This window comes from Eutrigla gurnardus, assembly GCF_963514095.1.
Source record: "Eutrigla gurnardus genome assembly, chromosome: 9".
NCBI lineage: Eukaryota > Metazoa > Chordata > Actinopteri > Perciformes > Triglidae > Eutrigla > Eutrigla gurnardus.
Genome location: NC_139923.1, coordinates 19587254 through 19606351, shown reverse-complemented (window position 1 = coordinate 19606351; position 19098 = coordinate 19587254). Strand labels below are relative to the sequence as shown.

Here is a 19098-nt window from a genome sequence, read left to right as displayed (position 1 = left end):
TGTCGCTTTTGTTATCTTTGTAACCATTCCTGCTGCAGTGCATGACATTTTACATCCACACACATTTCAAATCACAAATTTGGCAATACTTTCTCATAATTTATGCAGAGGTTATAATGGCTTTATGCTTTGGAACCTTATATTATTTACTAGTGGTTTATAGATTAGCTATTAATATTTACTAATTGATAAGTGGCATTATCTACTGGAATCATGTTGCAACAATTTCAACATAACATTTACAACTACCGACTTGAAAGTACACGTTATAAATTACTAATATAAATATTTGCAGAAAATTCATATAGTAGGTGCAAAATCCACATTTACTGCCCTTTATTAATAACTTACTAACATTTGTACCTACAGATGTTTTGATTTATATTATTCTTAATTGAGAAACCTGTGAGCATTTATTACCAGATCGCCAACATTAATTACCGACATGATCAACTACATCATTATTAAATATTAAAGGTGCATACAGTTTATTAGTAAACTGTTATTAGACCTCTGCTCAGGTTGAACATGGGTGGTGAAGCATGTCATAGCCAGAGGCAAACTCTGTTCTGAAAATATGGAAATTAACTCGTATTCTCTCTGCCATCAGGGGGCGACAAAAATAATTCGTATTACATGTAAGTCAATGAGACCATGACCCTACTTCTCACTTGATTTATTATCTCAGTTAGCAATTGTAAACATTAGTGTATGGTCTTAATCGCTAGTGTCAAGTCCATTAGGTAAATCATGGTCCATTTATAAACGATAAACCATGGTATGCTTTAGGGCGTGTCTAACTTGTGATTGACAGGTCACTACCGCAGACTCACTACCCTCTTTGCCACGCTACCAATGCAATTAGCTATTAACATTTATTTTAGTTACTTAGCTGTAAAGTTTACCTCGAATCATGGAAGCTAATTTTATCAACAACTTCACAGCAGAAGCTCGATTGAATTAGGAGTAATGAGGCTGCAGCTCGGGGTGCCGCTCTGCCGCCTGTGTTCGTCAGATCCACCCGTCGCTCCTCCGCAGTCCAAATATGGTCGCTTCCGTTCACTTGTTGCAAAAATTTCAAGATGGGGGCCAAAATGCTGAACTGGAGGCTTCAAAACATCCAAATGAATTCATGTAGCTGCTTTAGTTTCACTTTCAAACTGACGTGGCTGATTGGGACACTTCAATAAAACAAAGTCATCGTTAATGTTCTTTTCCTAAAGCACCTACACACATTTGGCCCACCCCCACAGGTGGTTTCACTTCATTATAGGCACATATTTGTAGAACGGTTCTTTGTCTTTTTGCTATGAAGAGAAGTTTGCACCTGAGAGTGCTGACCTGCTGTTCCCAGTGTGTGTGTGTACGTGTATTTCTGTGTGTCATTTTGGCGCAGCTTAGTCATGTGTTTGTGCATGTGCTCCACCACAGCGGTGTTATTGCGTGAGATATCCCCAGTAAGTGTGTTTTCCAGAGAATTGTTTGGGTTGGCGCCGATACAGATACGCATGTGTAGACTAATCACTCAACCAGGCGTTCAGTGGGCATATCCTGGCATTGTCCTTCTGAGTGTGTTTGATGGTGTCAGTCTGGAGGCCCTGAGCTTTGGACAGAGTGATATTCTGCCCTGTTTGACATAACCTGGCAAAAGGGGACGGGTCTTAAAAGGAAAGCAGCTATGCTATAAAATAGATTCCAGGGTGGTTGCGTGCTTGACCAACTTCCCACTTCAGCCCATTTTGACTGAGGCCATCACACGGCTACTATGCTCTAAAACGGCAACGTTTGGATTCTCTGATTTTGGATCGTGTTCGCCTTTCCTTTGCAACTCTGTGGATTAACAGGAGCCATGGAGGTAGGAACTAACTTTGGAGGAATGTAGAAGAATAATGTGATATTTAAATATAAGATGATGATTCTGTTCGAGGTGATGGTGATGATAATGGAGCATATTTATATGTGTTTCAGGTGTGTATGAGGAGGTATTGGCGAGGCATTTGGGTTCTCCTGCAACTGACAGGTGAGTGTGACATCAGAGGATGTCCAAATCCCTCGTGGTTTTTGCACTCAAAAGTAACACGGTGTTACTTATAAACCATTAATATGTGAAGTGTTGAATGTACCTCTTGTCCTACCTCTACAGTTGCATATAAGTGTGTTTTGTCTGTGTCCAGCGTGCGTGGCAGGTATGACAGGGAGATGCAGTCTGTTCGGACGACATCACGTTCACACGTTTGATGGGGTTTTATACGACTTCCCCGGAGACTGCAGCTACCTGCTGGCTGGAGACTGTAGTCGTCGGTCCTTCACACTCCTGGGTGAGTCACACTCAGACCGTTCAGTGAAGAAACATACAGATTGGTTTGCTCATTCAGAGCAGATTCCCGTGGGATGCATGTACTAAAAATGTGTATATTGATATTGCAATCTGTTTACTCATTTATGCTCTCTTTTATAATTTTCTGACGATTCAAAAATCCCCATTGTTATGTCAGACTTTTGTAAAGATAAGATGATGAAATAAATGTGTGTTTTATCCGCAGGTGATTTTGTCAATGGCAAAAGAACTGGAGTCACTCTGTTTCTGGGAGATGCCTTTGAGCTGCACTTGTCTGTAGACGGAAGGCTCTCACAAGGAGAAACAAGGTTGAGTAATGTCATTTTTTCATGCAAAAATTGTAAATCGTTTGTTCATATTGATTTATTGCAGAAGAAATAACCCCATTGTTTGATTATAGCTTGATATGTGCCTCCTTTTTTTTTGCAGACTATCTGTGCCCTATGCATCTCACTCTGTGTTTGTGGGCACAGAGCTCGGCTCTTACAAGCTCTGGAGTGAGGAGTTTGGCTTCACTGTTACCATCGATAATGCAGGCAACATGGCCTTGACACTGACCAAACACAATGCCAACCACACCTGTGGCCTCTGTGGCAACTTCAACTCTGTAACAGCTGATGAATATACAGCTCAAGAGGGTAAGATCATGCAGGGAAAACGGGTCTGTAACTGTGCGTGTTTATGGGATGTGTGAGGAGTTCATTATTACTGGAATCTAGGAAATGATTTGAGTGGCTAGCACTCTGCAACAGGAAGAGTAGCAGCTCAGGACAGGAAAAGATAACAAGGTAAAAGAAAGCAAGAGGAACAGTCGTGGTAGGATGAGATTAAGGAGAAATCTGTCAACTTGTTAATGTGTGTGCGTCTGTGTCTCTGTGTGTGTAGGATTCATAACAGAGGACAGTTATGATTTTGCAAATTCCTGGGCAGTGAAGGGGGCCGACCAGTCATGTCAACGTGTCTCAAGTCTCAGCCAGTCCTGTAACAGCACGAAAGAGAGTTCAGCGGTGAGAGGACCGTTTACACACACGTACACATGCATATGTGTTAGGACACCTTTTATTCACTAATTCACTTCCTTACAATCACTAACTGAGCAACTCTTTTCTCTGTATACAGTATTGCGTTCTGTCTAGCCTACAACAATTTTGACTTTGTGAGTGATAATTTGAGTTGGTACAGTTCTTTATAATGTAAAATGATCTGGTATTATTGCAAAATGATTCAAATTGTGGCAAATAGTGGATGATTTTTACTTCTCTAAAAACTTTTCTGAAAGGTCATTTTGATCAGCCAGTATTAGCAAGAACGTCCGGTGCTACAGGAACTTATTTAACCACATTGCACGCTTGAATTCATTTTGCCTGTGTGTGTGTGTGTGTGTGTGTGTGTGTGTGTGTGTAGGTTTTGTCCGGCTGCAGTGTGTTGCAGACGTCTAGTGTGTTCCTGCACTGTGCCCACCTGGTCTCTCCTGAGGCCTTCCTGTTGCTGTGTCAGGAGGAGGCGTGTCACTGTGACCAGAGGGAGGGGGAGGACTGTTACTGTCCAATCCTGTTGGAGTATGCTCGCACATGCCACGCCCACGGGCTACTCCTTCGCGGCTGGCTGGAGGAGAGCCAGTGTTGTAAGTTTGTCAGTCAGTAAGAAACGAGCTATGGAGTCCCGTTCACAATCTAAATGTGTGTGTTTGTGCGTTCAGTCCCCAAGTGTCCCATTGGGATGCAGTACAGTGAATGCACCAAGTCCTGCTCTACAACCTGCCACAGCCTCAACATCCAAGAGGTCTGCAAGGAAGAGTGTTTGGATGGCTGTACATGCCCTGGTAACCTCCCGCTCACTGTTTCTCCTTCTTTCACTCTCTGTTGCTCTGTTACTAGTAGTTGTAACATGGTGTGTGTGTGTGTGTGTGTTTCTCAGTGGGTAAGGTTTTGGATGGTAATCGCTGTGTGGAGGTTTCACAGTGTTCCTGTGTGCACATGGGACGACATTTCCCTCCAGGATCCACTATCTCACAGGACTGCAACACATGGTGAGGGAGCGAGCAGAAACATGAATAAATACATGATACAGAGATATTGCTGTATAAAAGAAATGCAATGCTTCCTCACTCAATTGTCTCCTTGCTGCAGTGTGTGTCGTCACGGTTCCTGGGAATGCACCAATGAAGGCTGCCCTGGTGAGAGAGATCAGTACGCTGTCTCCTGGTCAATGGAGTCCCGGGTTGTTAATTTCTCTGGTTGTGTCTTTGTGTTCGGTGTACAGGTGAGTGCTTGGTGGTGGGACAGTCTCACTTCAAGACCTTTGACAACAAGTTCTTCACTTTCGCCGGTCACTGTCAGTATCTGCTGGCCAGGGACTGCACAGATAATGGATTCTCTGTCATCATTGAGAACGTACAGGTAATGGTTGAACAAATATATATATTCTGTTACTTTCCTGCCACGAGCTCCTTCGTCACCTACAGCATTTTGGCTGTTGGTATTGTCTTTCAGTGTGCAGATGATCAGGATGCTGTGTGCACACGCTCTGTGACACTCAGCCTGCCCTCTCTGGAGGACATGACAGTGAAGCTGAAGCATGGAGGAGTTGTCTCTGTCAACAGCATGGACATCCAGACCCCAATGCATCATGGTATGCCACTTTGGCAGAATAGTGGATGAGATCAACCATTTTTATAGTCCCTCTAAGCATATTTTACTATATGTGGTATTATACTTATAACAAGCCTGATGTTTATAAGGAAAAAGCACTGGAAATATAGTACTTCAGCCTATTATATATTCAAGATGAAAAATCAAACATACATAAAAAACCAGACTGTCCTCCTCGAGAAAACGACCACATAGGTCGTGTGTCAAGCACCGAATTACGACCATATGTTACGTTTCAAAATAGCGCGCCCTCTAGCGGTCAAGTAAATATCGACACTCCGGTGTCTCAGACGATCGCCCCCCCCACACGTCGACCTAAACCTACCCCGATTCCACGAAATCTTCCCCCCACCCCTCCCCACCCCCCCCCCCCAACCCCCCCCAACCCCCCCCCACCCCCACCCCACCCCGCGCGCCCCCCGTCAATCACCCCCCCCCGCGCGCTACCCCCCCCCCCCCCCGCGCGCCCCCCGTCAATCACCCCCCCCCCCCGCGCGCCCCCGCGCGCCCCCCCGCGCAACCGCCCCCCCCCCCGCGCGTGCATCATCGGCAGAGACCGCCTCCACACGTCGACCTAACCCTAACCTTAACCACTACTATCGTTGCGGAAGAATCTCCGCAATACGCTCCCAGAGGTCGTATTCGAGTGCATGGACCAACGACAACTGTGGTCGTATGAGTTGGAGGACTTGTTGCAAAAAACAGGCTCCATCCTGAAGACATAGAAGACATCCAGTCAATACCAGAATATAAATATCAAATAAAGATGATCCACTCTTTGATGACTAGGTTTCTTGAGAATTGTGTGATCATTATTATCAGCATAATCATGTTAATTTTTGAGGAGGACCGTTCATTTTATAAGCAATTGTTTACAGGCCGTCTACATATCCAGAGATCCGTGCAGTCTTCTGTGCGTGTCATGTTTGGAGATGACCTTCGTCTGGACTGGGATGGGCGAGGCCGCGTGCTTTTTAAGGTAAAACAATTCTAATGTTAAAGATATTTAGGGGGTAATGGTACATTATGTGACATAATTAGCAAACAACTTCACTGAATTCTGTCTGCCTTCACAGCTGGGACCCCAATGGGCAGGGCGCACTTGCGGTCTCTGTGGCAACTTTAACGGTAACCAAGGTGATGACTTCATGTCTGGCTCTGGTCTGGTTGAGGCGGGTCCTCAGGTATTCGGCCAGTCGTGGGGGATCAGCGGAGACTGTGAATCTGCCCACAAACATGAGAGCGATCCATGTGCCATCAACCCCAAAAGAGGTATACACACCCCCACATCACACACATCACCACGACAACGACAAAGAATTAACCAACGCTGCACCTCTCAGTGCGTTTTGCAGAAGAGGCATGTTTGGCGATGACGTCGGACGTGTTCAGTCCGTGCCACTATCTGGTGAACCCGGCACCGTTCCAGAGGTTCTGTCGCTACGACGTATGCGCGTGTGTGGACGGCGAGGAGTGCCTCTGCTCGGCTCTGGCTGCGTACGCAGCTGCCTGCACTGCCAGAGGAGTGCTGCTCAACTGGAGATCGCCCTCACTCTGCGGTAACTAATTCATTTACAGCTGATCATTCATTCATATGCACAGATCCCTAAACGTACCCTGCCTTGATTTTGTCAGAGCTGGAGTGCACTGGAGGCCAGGTGTATGAGGCCTGTGGGAGTGTGTGTGACCGGACGTGCCGAGCTTTGGCTGGCGCTGAGGCAGGATGTCAGGGGGAGAGGGTGTGTGAGGAGGGATGCTTTTGTCCTGCTGGAAAGTACCTGAGCGAGTCCGGAGAATGTGTGACAGCCGACCTGTGCACCTGCCTGTACGATGGACAGCTTTACCAGCCGAAGGATTTCTATGCAGATCACAGCAGCATCTGGTCAGTGACTCTGCATGTGTGTTTTCAGAGACTATGCAAATGGGTTATTGCCCTCCATAGATAAACTTTCACTTTTTGTCTTCTGTGCTTGTGTGTGTGTGTGTGTGTGTGTGTGTGTGTGTGTGTGTGTGTGTGTGTGTAGCTATTGCGAGAATGGCTCCATGCGCTGTAGCTCCCCTGAAACGAGTAATTTACTGTCTGACCTCTTCTATGATGATGACGTGGCTCCACCCAGAGGTACAATTCCAATATTTTACAGGAACTTTATTGAAGGCCCATTTGTTTAAAACATGTATAATCCCCTATCTATATGGTATCTTTCATTTAACATGAGACTTTGCTACCCTATGCAGTGTTAGTTAGTTTTACTTGGAAACTAAAGTTAAATAGCTTTAATATGTTTTCTGAGTTCATAATTCATTTTGTATCTTATGAACTGATCACTGATTTCATGGAAACCAACTACATTGTATTTGTTTTTGTGTATGCAGAGCGCCGGTCAGCCCAGTGCCCTCCTCCACTCGTCCATACAGAGTGTAACGCAGGAGAAAAAGGCCTTGAGTGTGCCAGAACCTGCCAGAACCTGGATCTGCCCTGTGTCAGCCTCGCCTGCATCCCTGGCTGCCTCTGTCCACCTGGCACGGTAGGTGGTGTATTATCTTGTGTGTGTGTGTGTTGTAGATAAAGCACCAAACATCTAAAATAGAACGTGCTGATTGATAAGCGGATTGATTTCAGGTGCGTCACCGCAGGGACTGCATTGCACCGGAACGCTGTCCCTGTTACCATAACAACAGGCCATATGCATCAGGACAGACCATCTCTGTGGACTGCAACACCTGGTAAAATGACTGTTTGCATACGTGGGTTGCGAGGATGAATAACGGCATTGCGCTCGCTAAACGGGCTTTCTCGTTTACAGCGTGTGTGAGAACAGGAAGTGGCGCTGCACAGAGAAGGCGTGCGATGGAGTGTGCCGCACTGTGGGGGAGGGGCATTACGTCACTTTTGATGGCTTCCAATACTCATTCCCTGGCCTCTGCCAATACGTCCTGGTCCAGGTAAGAGACAGAGAGATCCAAAATGAGCAGAAAAACAGGAAAATGCAACATCCCGACATTCCTCTTTTACTACTGTCACTAATAGGATATGTGTAACGGAGAAGATGGTTCATTCAGAGTGCTGGTGGAGAATGAGGCCTGTGGAATTGTGGGACGTCGCTGTGCTAAAGCTATCACGATCTTCTACCAGGGAGGCTTGATTGAAATGCAACATGGAGAGGTAACACACACACACACAAACACACATATAAAAACACACACAAAATGTTGCCGTGGTGAAAGACATCAGATATGAACATAACAATAAAGGTTCCCTTACAAAACAACAGGTATCTGATTATTCGCTTGAAACCATGTGAAATAAAAATAGTGAAGCTTTAACATGTAGGTATGGTTTATCACTCTAATGCTTGAACAGGATGTGGATACAAAACCATAAAATAATTGTGATTTGTTGAGCAGTAAATCTATCAGACACAACCAAAGGTCAGATGGCTGACACATTCATAACTTCTATCACTGACACTGTGCTTTATCCTGACAATAATCTGAGTCTTGCAACCAAACTTTCCAGACTTGTGATTTACATCCACGGTTGTCATCTTCCTCCCTCATAGGTGAAGATGAAGAGGCCTGTGCTGCAGAGCTCACAGGTGGAGATTGTGCGATCTGGTCATTTTTACACCGTGCTGCTGGGGAAACACATTTCCCTGAGTTGGGACAGGGGAACTCACCTTGTGGTTCACATCTCAGCCACATACAGGGTACCTATGTATTATAGTATTTTATATTACATTTATACTTTTGACTGATTGGATTATTTTATATTAAAACATTTTCTTTGCATACATTTTATTGCCTGTAGGGCCGGGTGTGCGGTCTGTGTGGTAACTTCGATGGGAACGTCAACAATGACTTGGTGAGCAGTAACAACCAGCTGGAGGTGGACTCCTCACACTTTGGGAACTCCTGGAAGGTTATTCCCAGCTGTGCTGATGTAACAGAGGTAATGCCTGGTCTTAAATTAAAGGGTCGGTTCACTCAAATCAAAAATTTTCTTTTCAGAATGTGTTCTGAAAAATACAAAAACACTAGTTTGCTACTTTATTGCATTTCTAGTAAAGGATAAGATGCAGATACTGTCGTACTTCATTCGTGTGTCATTGTGTGTATAGATACCGGCGCCTTGCAGCAACAACATTGTCAAGCTGGTAACAGTGGAGCAGTCGTGTCGTGTGATCACCGGCCCTCTCTTTAGAGAATGCAAAAGCCAGGTGACTGTACTTGCTTACACACTACATATCCCATGACACCGCATGCATTTTGAGGTTCATGCACTTGGCGCTCTCTTAGCATATTCTCCCATGTCTCCAGGTGGATGCGGAGCCGTACGTAGAGATGTGCGTTGAAGCAGCGTGCTCTTGTCCATCAGTGGGCGACTGTGCGTGTTTCTGTGACGTACTCGCGGCCTACGCTCAGGCCTGTTCAGAGAGCGGTGTGTCCGTCAGCTGGAGATCCAATGATCTTTGCCGTGAGTGTGAAGAACTTGAAAACTCCAAATGTATTAAAAATACATAATTGTTCGACAGTGTCTTCTAAGCTGTCAAAATCAAGTCGCCAGAAAAAGTTGTAATATGTTATAGATGTTATCAAATCTACTCTTAATGGTGTTTATTATACAGATCATATTTATCTTGAAGAAAGAGACCTATGTTATTAGTTATTGATCTGTAATTTACCTTTTGTTTCAAAAGCCATAAGCTGTGAGGAGCTGAACCCCAGGAGCCCAGGTGTAGAGGAGGAGATATGCCAGTGGAGATATAATACTTGTGGCCCTGCCTGCCCGATCACCTGCCAGCACCCGGATCCCCTCCACTGTTCGCTTGCCTGTGTGGAAGGCTGCCATGCCTACTGCCCTCCAGGTGCCAAAAAAAGAGCTATATATATATTGGATATAGTCTTATACAGATATGCGTGTAGTTTTGGTGAGTTTAACGTCATCCTTTTCTTTTTTTAGGCCAGTTACTGGATGAGGTGGCAATGCGTTGTGTAGATCCGTCTCATTGTCAGGTTTGTATCCATGAGGGTCAGAGAATCTCCCACGGCAACAAGATCATCGTGAACCATGATGACCCAGAGAACTGCAAGATATGGTAATCCTCCATTCAAACACTCAGTCTGCACATTTTTAATCCTCATTAATGCTTTGTAATTTGAGTCTTTGAAAAGATGCTTTTTCCCCACCTTGAAGTTTCTGTGACAACAACACACTGAGCTGTGAAGTGTGTGCCTCCTCCGCCATGTTCACCACTGCCATGCCAACATCTGCCTATGGCACCTTCACAACCCTGCCCTTCACCACCTTGATGCCCGAGGGCACGTGTGACCGCGCCATGGATCTGGCATTCCTATTGGATGGTTCCGAATCCCTGAGCGAAGACGAATTTCGGGCAACCAAAGAGTTCATACTGGGAGTGGTTGAACGATTCCGCATGGGCTCGGCTCACACTCGAGCCACAGTGCTGCTTTACCACTCTGGAGTCAAAACATATGACCTGCAGGTAGATAGACATATATAGTACAAGTGTCGTGCCGAATTAAGAATTCTGTGGAGCAATTCTTCATCTTTGCATTTTTCTTCGTCATTTGTGTCGGTAGGTTCAGAAGTGGCTGTTTAAGAGGACCGTGAGTGAGCTGCATTACACAGGAGGAGATGCAGCCTTCTTGGATGAGGCTGTCAAGTATCTGGTCATCAACATCTATGACAAGAACAAGCGTGACCATGCAGGCCGCGTTGCCATCATCTTGACTGCCAGCGCCAACCCTCGCCACATCCGCGGCGTCGTCAAGATGCTGCGCAAGAAAGCCATCACCACCCTGACGGTGGCGCTGGGCCCCGGGGTAAACATGGCGCAGGTGAATGACATCACCAAGGCCAACCCGGAAAACAGGGCCTATGTGCTAAGCAGCACAGCCGAGCTGCCCGACCGTCTGTTAGAGGTGAGCGACTACCTTTGCACTTTGGGGCTGGAGCCGGAGGTGGAGAAACCTCCGACGCCAAGGTCAACCCTGGGTCAAGCTCGGCAGGTCACGACCACCACGACCCCGGCTCCTCGTCTGGAGCCCAACCCCACGCAGCACCTCCCCAACACTCCCACGTCTACCTCCCCCTCTGGCCTGTCTCTCGTCACCACATCGCCGGCTTCCACCACTCCAGCCACTGATGTGACATTCATCGTGGAAGGCTCTGATAAGGTCGGCCAGCTCAACTTTAACAAGACTCTCCACTTCATTGAGGAAGTTATCTCCCAGCTGGCAAAGAAGGAGGTGTTCATCCGGATCACTGTGATCCAGTACTCGGTAACGGTCACCGTGGAGATCCATCGATGGGAGTTGAGGCGGCAGAGGACCCTGCTGCTGCAGCGACTGAGGGAGATTCGTTGGAAGGGTGGCAGCCAAACGAACACAGGCGCAGCTGTCACTCAGACCGTCAACGAAGTGGCTCCACGTGACCCCAGTGCCCCTCCTCAGCTGGTCTTCCTTGTGACAGAAAATCCACCTACTGACACAGTGACACGCCCGCCAACCACGAACACCCACACACATGTGTATCCCATCGGCGTTGGACCGAAGGTGCACGAGAGCGACCTGCTACCATTCAGCTACCCTCAACAGCCGATAACTATATACGACTACAACAACCTGACAGTCCTGGTACAGAAGGTGGTCAATATCACTCAAAACACAGTCAGGCCACGCTCTCCTACGCTGCCGCCCCTGGTCCTCCCAACACTCTCCAGCCTGCCACCCTCAGGTACAAACCACACATTTCAATCACTCCTACAAGGAGTCATTAGCCTGTATTCAACTGTGAGCATGTCTTTGCAGTGCCGTGTAAGAAGCCCGTGGATGTGTTGTTCCTGTTGAAGGCCGGAAGGCAGTTTGAGGACATGAAAACATTTGTGAAAGCTTTCATCAACAATGCTGACATTGGTAGGTGTGACCCAGCCGATAAATGCCCTGCTACATATGTAATGTAATGTGATTTGTACCAGATTGTAGATGTCCCTCCCCTGCATCGCTGCAGTAATTCCACTTCTTTACGTGTGCAGGGCAGAACGACACTCAGGTGAGCGTTGTCCAGTACGGAGACACCAACACAGCAGAGTTCACCTGGAAGGATGAGCAGAGCAAAACCCACCTCCTGAACCTGGTGGACAGCATACCGAGCAGGACCACGGCTGCCCCCGCATTAGGTATTGGATACGTACACTGATTTGTGCACACACACATTAAAAGCAGACACGCTGACTGCTCTCGTCTGTCCGCAGGCTCTTCGCTACAGTTCGCCGTGCAAACGGCCATTTCTCCAGTCAGCGGCGGACGAGTCGGCGTAGCCAAGGCTGTGGTGATGCTGGTGACTGACAAATCAGCTGATGGTGTCCAAGAAGCAGCTAACGAGGCACTGGCGGCAGGTAATCAAGTCACGACTAACAAGCGATGCATCTTCTTTCTTACACAGAGCAGGTGTAGTTTCACCGATGTGTCTCTTCCCTCAGGTGTGTCAGTGTTCCCCATCGGTGTGGGGCCAGACTATGACAGGGGTGAGCTCGGCGTGCTCGGTCGCCACCGCAACCAAGACAACACGCTGCACTTGAACAGCATGGATCAGTTACGGATGTTGCTAACTCTGGACCGCGGTTACACGGAGAGAATCTGCAGAGGTGCTTACAGAGACACACACAGACACATAGGTTTACATTTTACAGTTAAAAATAATGAATGCTGAGAAATAAATCTGCTCTTCAGTATGGTTTCAACGATAAGACATCGTAATGCTGGTGATAACTGATCCTAATGAGGGTGTTGTTCATTTCTCAGCTGGTCCTCCAGGACAATGCGTTGATGATAATGGAATGGAGAGACAGGTGAGTCGTGTCAGCTCAGGCTTGAATACGAATCAGAGCAGTACAGCGAACCTTTTACAGTAGTACTTGTAATGAATTGTCCGTTCATGTGATTCAGCCCGGTGAGACATGGCTGATGGAGGACGGCTGCCACTCTGTTCTGTGCCACCCCAGTGGGGCTCTGACGGTAGAAAACCACAAAGTCAGCTGTGACCGACTGGAGCCGCCGGCCTGCAGAAACAACATCCAGCCCGTCAGAATCCAGGAGACCTGTGGCTGCCACTGGGAATGCCCTTGTATGCACAGGATCAAATAGCTTCTCAAGTCGCTAGCATCCCATTTAACCCGTCTACGTTAAGTGCTCATGATTTCCCGTGTGGTCTGTTAACAATGAGTGCTGGAGACTTGCATTCCAGTCTAATTATATTCACTGTTAATGGACCACATGTTCCGTGCTGCTGTATAATCACTCTCTTCCTCCTGCCTGGTGTGTGTTGACAGGCGTGTGTATAGGCAGCTCCACCAATCATGTGGTGAGGTTTGACAGCTTGGCGCTTCGGCTGGATGGCGACGGCATGTGCTCCTACACACTTCTCACTGTCAGCAGAGGCAACAGTGAAGGATCGGAGGTCAAACTCCACACAGGGCCTTGTCAGGACTCAGCGAATTATAACCAGGTCTGCATGAAAGCCATAGAGGTAATCCACGGACCGCATAAACTGCTGCTTCAGGATGATATGACGGTAAGCCATGTGTGTGTGTCAGGGGTGCCGGCATACTGAAAGTCTATGAAGGGTTATTTAGTAACTATGTGTTTGTTCGAGCAGGCAACGATTGATAGGGAAGATCTTGCTCTGCCGTGGCGGTTCTCTGGCCTAGAGATTGTACGTTATGGAGGAGTGATGCTGCAGCTTAAATCGGACCACGGCTACGTCCTGACGTTCACTCCCCAGAGCAATGAGTTTACCATCACACTGCTCGGCTCCACCACCACAGGCAACACCGCTGGACTCTGTGGTAACAAAAGCAAAAAAAATGTAAAATGTATTCAAAAGTGTAAAATGTGCTCCGAGCACAGCTGTTAATCTGTCTCCTTCCAGGTGCCTGTGGGGAGGAGACGTTGAACGTCCTGTCTTTACGTAACGGCAGCTCGACCACTGACCGGCCAGGCTTCATCTCAGACTGGACTGTGGCTGGCGAGGATGGTGCGTGTCTGCCGAAGCGGAAGTCACTATGTATCGCTGGAGCTGCAATGGGATGTCAGGCCCTACGCTCTGAGGTGTTCGAGCCGTGCCACCCATACATTCCCGTCCAGGTGTTCCTTGCCAAGTGTGAGGAGCAGGCGTGCGAGGAGTCCGATGTGTGTGAGCTCATTTCTGCCTATGCACGCCTCTGTAGACAGAGAGGTGTGTGTGTGGACTGGAGGGGCCCCCACCTCTGCCGTAAGTTAGTTTTCTGATATGTGAATGTGTATTTGTTTCAAGTCAACGGCCAGCCCGAGCCTAATCTTAAACTTTCACCTGATCCGTGTGTTACAGCGTTACAGTGCCCCAGCTCCATGGAGTACGATGCATGTCGGACAGGGTGTGTGGACGACTGTGGTAGCATACAGGCGTTGCCAGGCGACTGGTCGGTTGCCAGGGGCAACGAGTCGTCCTGTATGGACACACCTACCGAGGGCTGTTTCTGTACCGCAGAGACGGTTTTGCATCATGGACAGTGTGTGTCCCCAGACGCATGCCGGCAGTGTGTTGACCCTCAGGGACGCAAGTATAAGGTGAGACACGTGAGAGGACGAGAAAAAGTGTGACTGAATGAAAATCAAAGTCAACTTCTCAGTTACAGACACACATGCAGATAGAACTGGAAGGTGCAACCGTTCAGGTGTTCACCAGTAAAGTGTGCTGTAAGCGCCCTCTAGTGTTTGTGTCTAACAACAATGATTTCCTTCATACAGTACATGCAGAGTTGGGTACCAGATGAGAACCCATGTTTGATTTGCTCGTGTTTGGACCAAGAACACATCAACTGCACTCCCCGGCCCTGCAATGACGTCAAAGGCAATAAAATAAAAAAGTCATACAGTAAAACATATGTCCACTGTTCCATTGTGGGTTTGGAAATAACACTTTAATCTATGTGTATGTGTGTGTAGCTCCAATATGTGGAGCCTGTGAGATCTTGAGAGAGAAGAGAGGGTCTAAGTGCTGCCCGGAGTACGAGTGTGGTATGTAAAAAAAAAACACTAGCATGTAGCATTATTACATCAAAAGAGTGTTCATTATAATGTAACATCATAACATAATAACTACACACAATCTAGCCGAACATCCATTACTCTTTATCCACCAGACAATTGCATCTCAGGGTGTATATCTCACCCGACTGCAGCAGACTGTCTCACTCTGTGACTTTTTCAGTGTGTGATCTGGTGACTTGCGACCTCCCTGAGGTGCCCCGCTGTGAGGACGGGCAGGCTGTGGTTCTGAAAAACCCCGGGGAATGTCAGCCTATACACGAGTGCGGTATGCCATTAAGACATTCTCTATGATGTTTTGCTTTTCCCGCTGGCACACACACACACACACACACACAGCCGTGAAACAGAGCACACATCCATGTGATCTCTTTTACATGTTTCTCTTCATCTCTTCCCCCCCTTCGCAGTGTGCAAAAAAGAAGAGTGCGCTCTTCAAGCTCCCCCCGCTTGTCCCTCACATCGCCAACTGTCTGTGAAAAACACAAAGTGCTGCGATGGCTTTGAATGCGTGTGCAACTGCGAGAACTCCACCCGCACCTGCCCCGCCGGGTTCACCACATCCTCCAGCACCAACGACTGCGACTGCACGGAGACCAACTGCCTGCCAGACAAGGTGTGTGAGGAGTGAATCAACGTCTCCATTTCTGTGCGGTTACTGTTTGAACTGTCCTGTTTTTGTGTCATGGCTCCCTCCAGGTGTGTGTGGTGGGCGGCGTGGTTCACCCCGTGGGGAGCGAATGGGACGAAGGGTGCAAGAAGTGCAGGTGCACCCAGCTACAGAACAAAGACACGTCGCTGCACATCGCTCAGTGTACGCCGCCCGAGTGTGATCGAACCTGCCCTCGGGTGAGACACACACACACACACACACACCAAACATACACGTTTGCATTATGCTTTTATCACCATGAATCCTTATATGTTTGTTACATGTTTCAGGGCTCCACGTACACTCCATCAGAAGGAGAGTGCTGCGGGAAATGCACAACAACCAGCTGTGTGGAGTCAGAGGGAGAGATGCGAGGGGACACACTTGTTGGGCAAAAACTCAGACGTGTATGTTTTATAAGAAATCAAAAATGCCTGAACGATGGAGCTCTTCCCCTTCTCTCTTATTTACTTTTCATTTCTGTGTTTCTTTTTGCAGGTGGGAGAGGTATGGCAGACTCCACAGGATAAATGTGTGTTACAGAAGTGTGTGAAAGTGAAAGATGAAGTGTTCGTCTCTGCAACAAATGTCAGCTGCTCCGCTATGGACATGCCGTCATGCCCGCTGGGAACCGAGCTGCGCTGCGACACCCAGGATTGCTGCCCTCGCTGCCACTGCGGTAAACATGCATGTGTAATGACACACATATTAACACACATTTACTGCCATTACATTCCATACGGCAGGATGGTGTTATGAGTTAGGAGACTAGCCTTCAACTAGCAGGCACAATATAATACACATACACTAAGTTGCAGTGGCAGCATCTGTCCAGCAGATGCCACTCTCACATTGGTGACGGCCCAGAGTCGGTTGTCCTCACATGACCTTACAAAGCCTGGGGTTTAATGTGCTGTTTAATGAATAGCATTTAAATCATTTGTGCTTTTTCTCTCCACAGCGCCTTTGGACGCCTGCGTCCATAACAACACTGTGATAGGAGTAAGTTGTGCAGAAACGTCTTTTTTTTTCCACATTTGAACATTTGGAGTGGTTCCTTCAGTGCTCCACCTGTGTGTGTTTGTGCAGGCGGGGGAGAAGCTGATGCTGGATGTGTGTACACACTGTGCGTGTACGGTGGAGGACGGTGCTGTGAGGAAATACAAACTGTCCTGCAGGAAAACCACATGCACTGCTTGCCCCATGGTAAATCAGCATCCCATCATCATTTTTTATTATTATCACCGTCATAATTTGTCTTCATTATTATCATCATCATCATGACTAACCAACAAATTCAAACGTCCGTCATATTCATCATTTTCTAATCCGCCGACCACATTCCCTCCTTACTCAACATTACATTGTGGCCACATCGTTTTCCGTGATTCACTCCACTTACAGAGGTAAACAGTGAATTATTTATTTGCATGAAAGTGTCCGGGGCAAATTTTTGTCTTTGTTTTTACAATAAAGTCCTCCTGATGTCTTCCCATATGAACTAACAAGTACCAACCACACTGTTTGCAGGGATACACTCTGGAGAAGGAGGAGGATGCTTGCTGTGGTCGGTGTGTTCCCACTGCCTGCGTCATGCAAAGGCCAGACGGACAGCTGATCAGTGTGCAGGTAGGTGCCTAGCAGAAAAGACGATGCCTTGCTCATGAACCGTGTCATACACAGAATGCAGACATACATGCTCGTACACTTATTTGCTGTTGCAAGAAAAAATAGGAACGGTAATGTTTATGTTTGATGTTTATTTCTATTTGTAACTCATGAATATTGATGTATGTGTGTGCCTTTGTCCCTGTAGGTGAACACGACTAGCGAGGAGGGTTGCAGCCAGTATACCTGTGGTGTAAACAACAAAGGGGATCTTGTTCTGCAAACCAGAGTGACCACCTGCCCTCCTTTTGACCACCAAACCTGCCTGGACCAGGGGGTACGACCGCTCCAAAAACTGTCCTCCATCCATCTCCTAGTGTTCCCATTCCTCAACCTCTGTGTCTGCCAACCCCTTTTTTTTATTAAATGTATTCTCTCCTGTTTGTTTTCAGGGGAAGATTAACCAGATTGGAACAACCTGCTGTGAGATGTGTAAGTGCTGTTCCCTCCGCAATAACAATACAAATACTACTACCACTAATACGAAGGAGAATATTTCTCTAAGCAAAATAAGAACCACGTTCATATATGTAAGTCAGATGTGCATAAGAGATATAAGCTCATATCAAACAGGTGAGATATAAGTAAAGGAAATAGTCCCACATACAAAAAACTAAGATGCAAATATGAAACGGATAGAATGCAAATAAAAAAACAAGCAAAGTATATGGGAGTGCAAATACAAACGCTAGAACAAGCACAAAAGTAGGGCAAGACTGGTACACTATTTTGAAAAATGTGGACTGTCTGATGTTAATGAGTGTGTGCATGTATGAAGGTGCGGAGCCCGAGTGTCGGAAGACAGTAGGAACACTCAACTTCATCAAAGTGGATGATTGCCAATCAGAGCACCAGATTGAATTGCACTACTGTGAGGTAAGGGACTACACACACACACACACACAGGATGATTAATACTTCTACTCCCCTGGGATTAGCCTGCAAAAGTTCAATGCAATCACACTGTAACACTCACCATCCCACCCTTTGTGCCTCTCCCTGCGGCGCTGTCCGTCCATCTGTCCATCCGTCCATCAGGGCAAATGTCGCAGTAAGTCCATCTACTCCCTGGAGCGGGCTGCTGTGGAGCAGGAGTGTGTGTGCTGTTCTGCTATGGAGACGGAGCCTCTCACCGTTCCTGTGCTGTGTGCCAACGGCACCCGCAGCCACCAGACTGTCCTGTCTGTCACTGCATGCGACTGTCTGTCCAAACACTGTACCTAGAGAGAGAGAGAGAGAGAGAGAGAGTTTATAATTGCTGATGTATGTAATCCAAGTAAAAATGTATCCATATACAAAATCACAACACAAATAACAATAAAACAAACCTGCCAGTTTCTGTAAACTCTATTTTTTTGTCTGTGTTTTGTTGAAATATTCATAACTGAATGGTTTAAAAGTGATAATAGACCGTTCACGTATATCTATTATATACTTAGAATACCATTCCAAACCAGGGTTTTTTTAGTTACGTTTACTGAAAATAATCGTTATACCCTTTTATTTTATTTTTGTTTTTTTAATGTGGTGGTTGCAGTTGCACAAACGCAACTTAGTTCCCTGATATATAATATAATATATTATAATTGAATGCTTTTGGATGCTGCTGAACATCAAGTACTGACATGTTGTTTTGCTTCTTCTGAGTCCTGCAGATGGTAGGCGAGGTTCACTTTCAAGTC

General features: G+C 46.9%; 1 protein-coding gene across 1 annotated transcript; it reads left to right on the top strand.

Moving 5' to 3' along the window:
• Window positions 1–1698: 1698 nt before the first annotated feature.
• Window positions 1699–18766, top strand: vwf (von Willebrand factor). Its single transcript, XM_084016784.1, has 53 exons — window positions 1699–1855; window positions 1969–2020; window positions 2175–2318; window positions 2544–2646; window positions 2768–2976; window positions 3224–3345; window positions 3743–3962; window positions 4038–4160; window positions 4256–4367; window positions 4468–4514; window positions 4601–4737; window positions 4831–4969; window positions 5868–5968; window positions 6066–6261; window positions 6333–6548; window positions 6625–6871; window positions 7014–7108; window positions 7363–7514; window positions 7610–7713; window positions 7794–7932; window positions 8018–8152; window positions 8550–8696; window positions 8798–8938; window positions 9108–9206; window positions 9307–9463; window positions 9687–9854; window positions 9950–10085; window positions 10184–10493; window positions 10591–11746; window positions 11821–11925; window positions 12045–12188; window positions 12264–12407; window positions 12492–12656; window positions 12814–12860; window positions 12958–13135; window positions 13341–13582; window positions 13667–13856; window positions 13940–14281; window positions 14378–14616; window positions 14797–14899; window positions 14995–15066; window positions 15260–15364; window positions 15507–15712; window positions 15796–15945; window positions 16039–16155; window positions 16247–16427; window positions 16710–16750; window positions 16838–16954; window positions 17279–17377; window positions 17565–17693; window positions 17809–17848; window positions 18195–18292; window positions 18455–18766. The coding sequence occupies exons 1-53, from the start codon at window positions 1850–1852 to the stop codon at window positions 18638–18640; spliced, it is 8553 nt and encodes a 2850-aa protein (XP_083872910.1). The 5' UTR covers window positions 1699–1849; the 3' UTR covers window positions 18641–18766.
• Window positions 18767–19098: the final 332 nt, after the last annotated feature.

Excerpts from the sequence above, each read along its gene's own strand:
- vwf (XM_084016784.1), top strand. Across the intron at positions 7,933-8,017 it reads GCCAATACGTCCTGGTCCAG|GATATGTGTAACGGAGAAGA; the intron begins GTAAGAGACAGA and ends TGTCACTAATAG. Across the intron at positions 17,694-17,808 it reads AAACCTGCCTGGACCAGGGG|GGGAAGATTAACCAGATTGG; the intron begins GTACGACCGCTC and ends GTTTGTTTTCAG.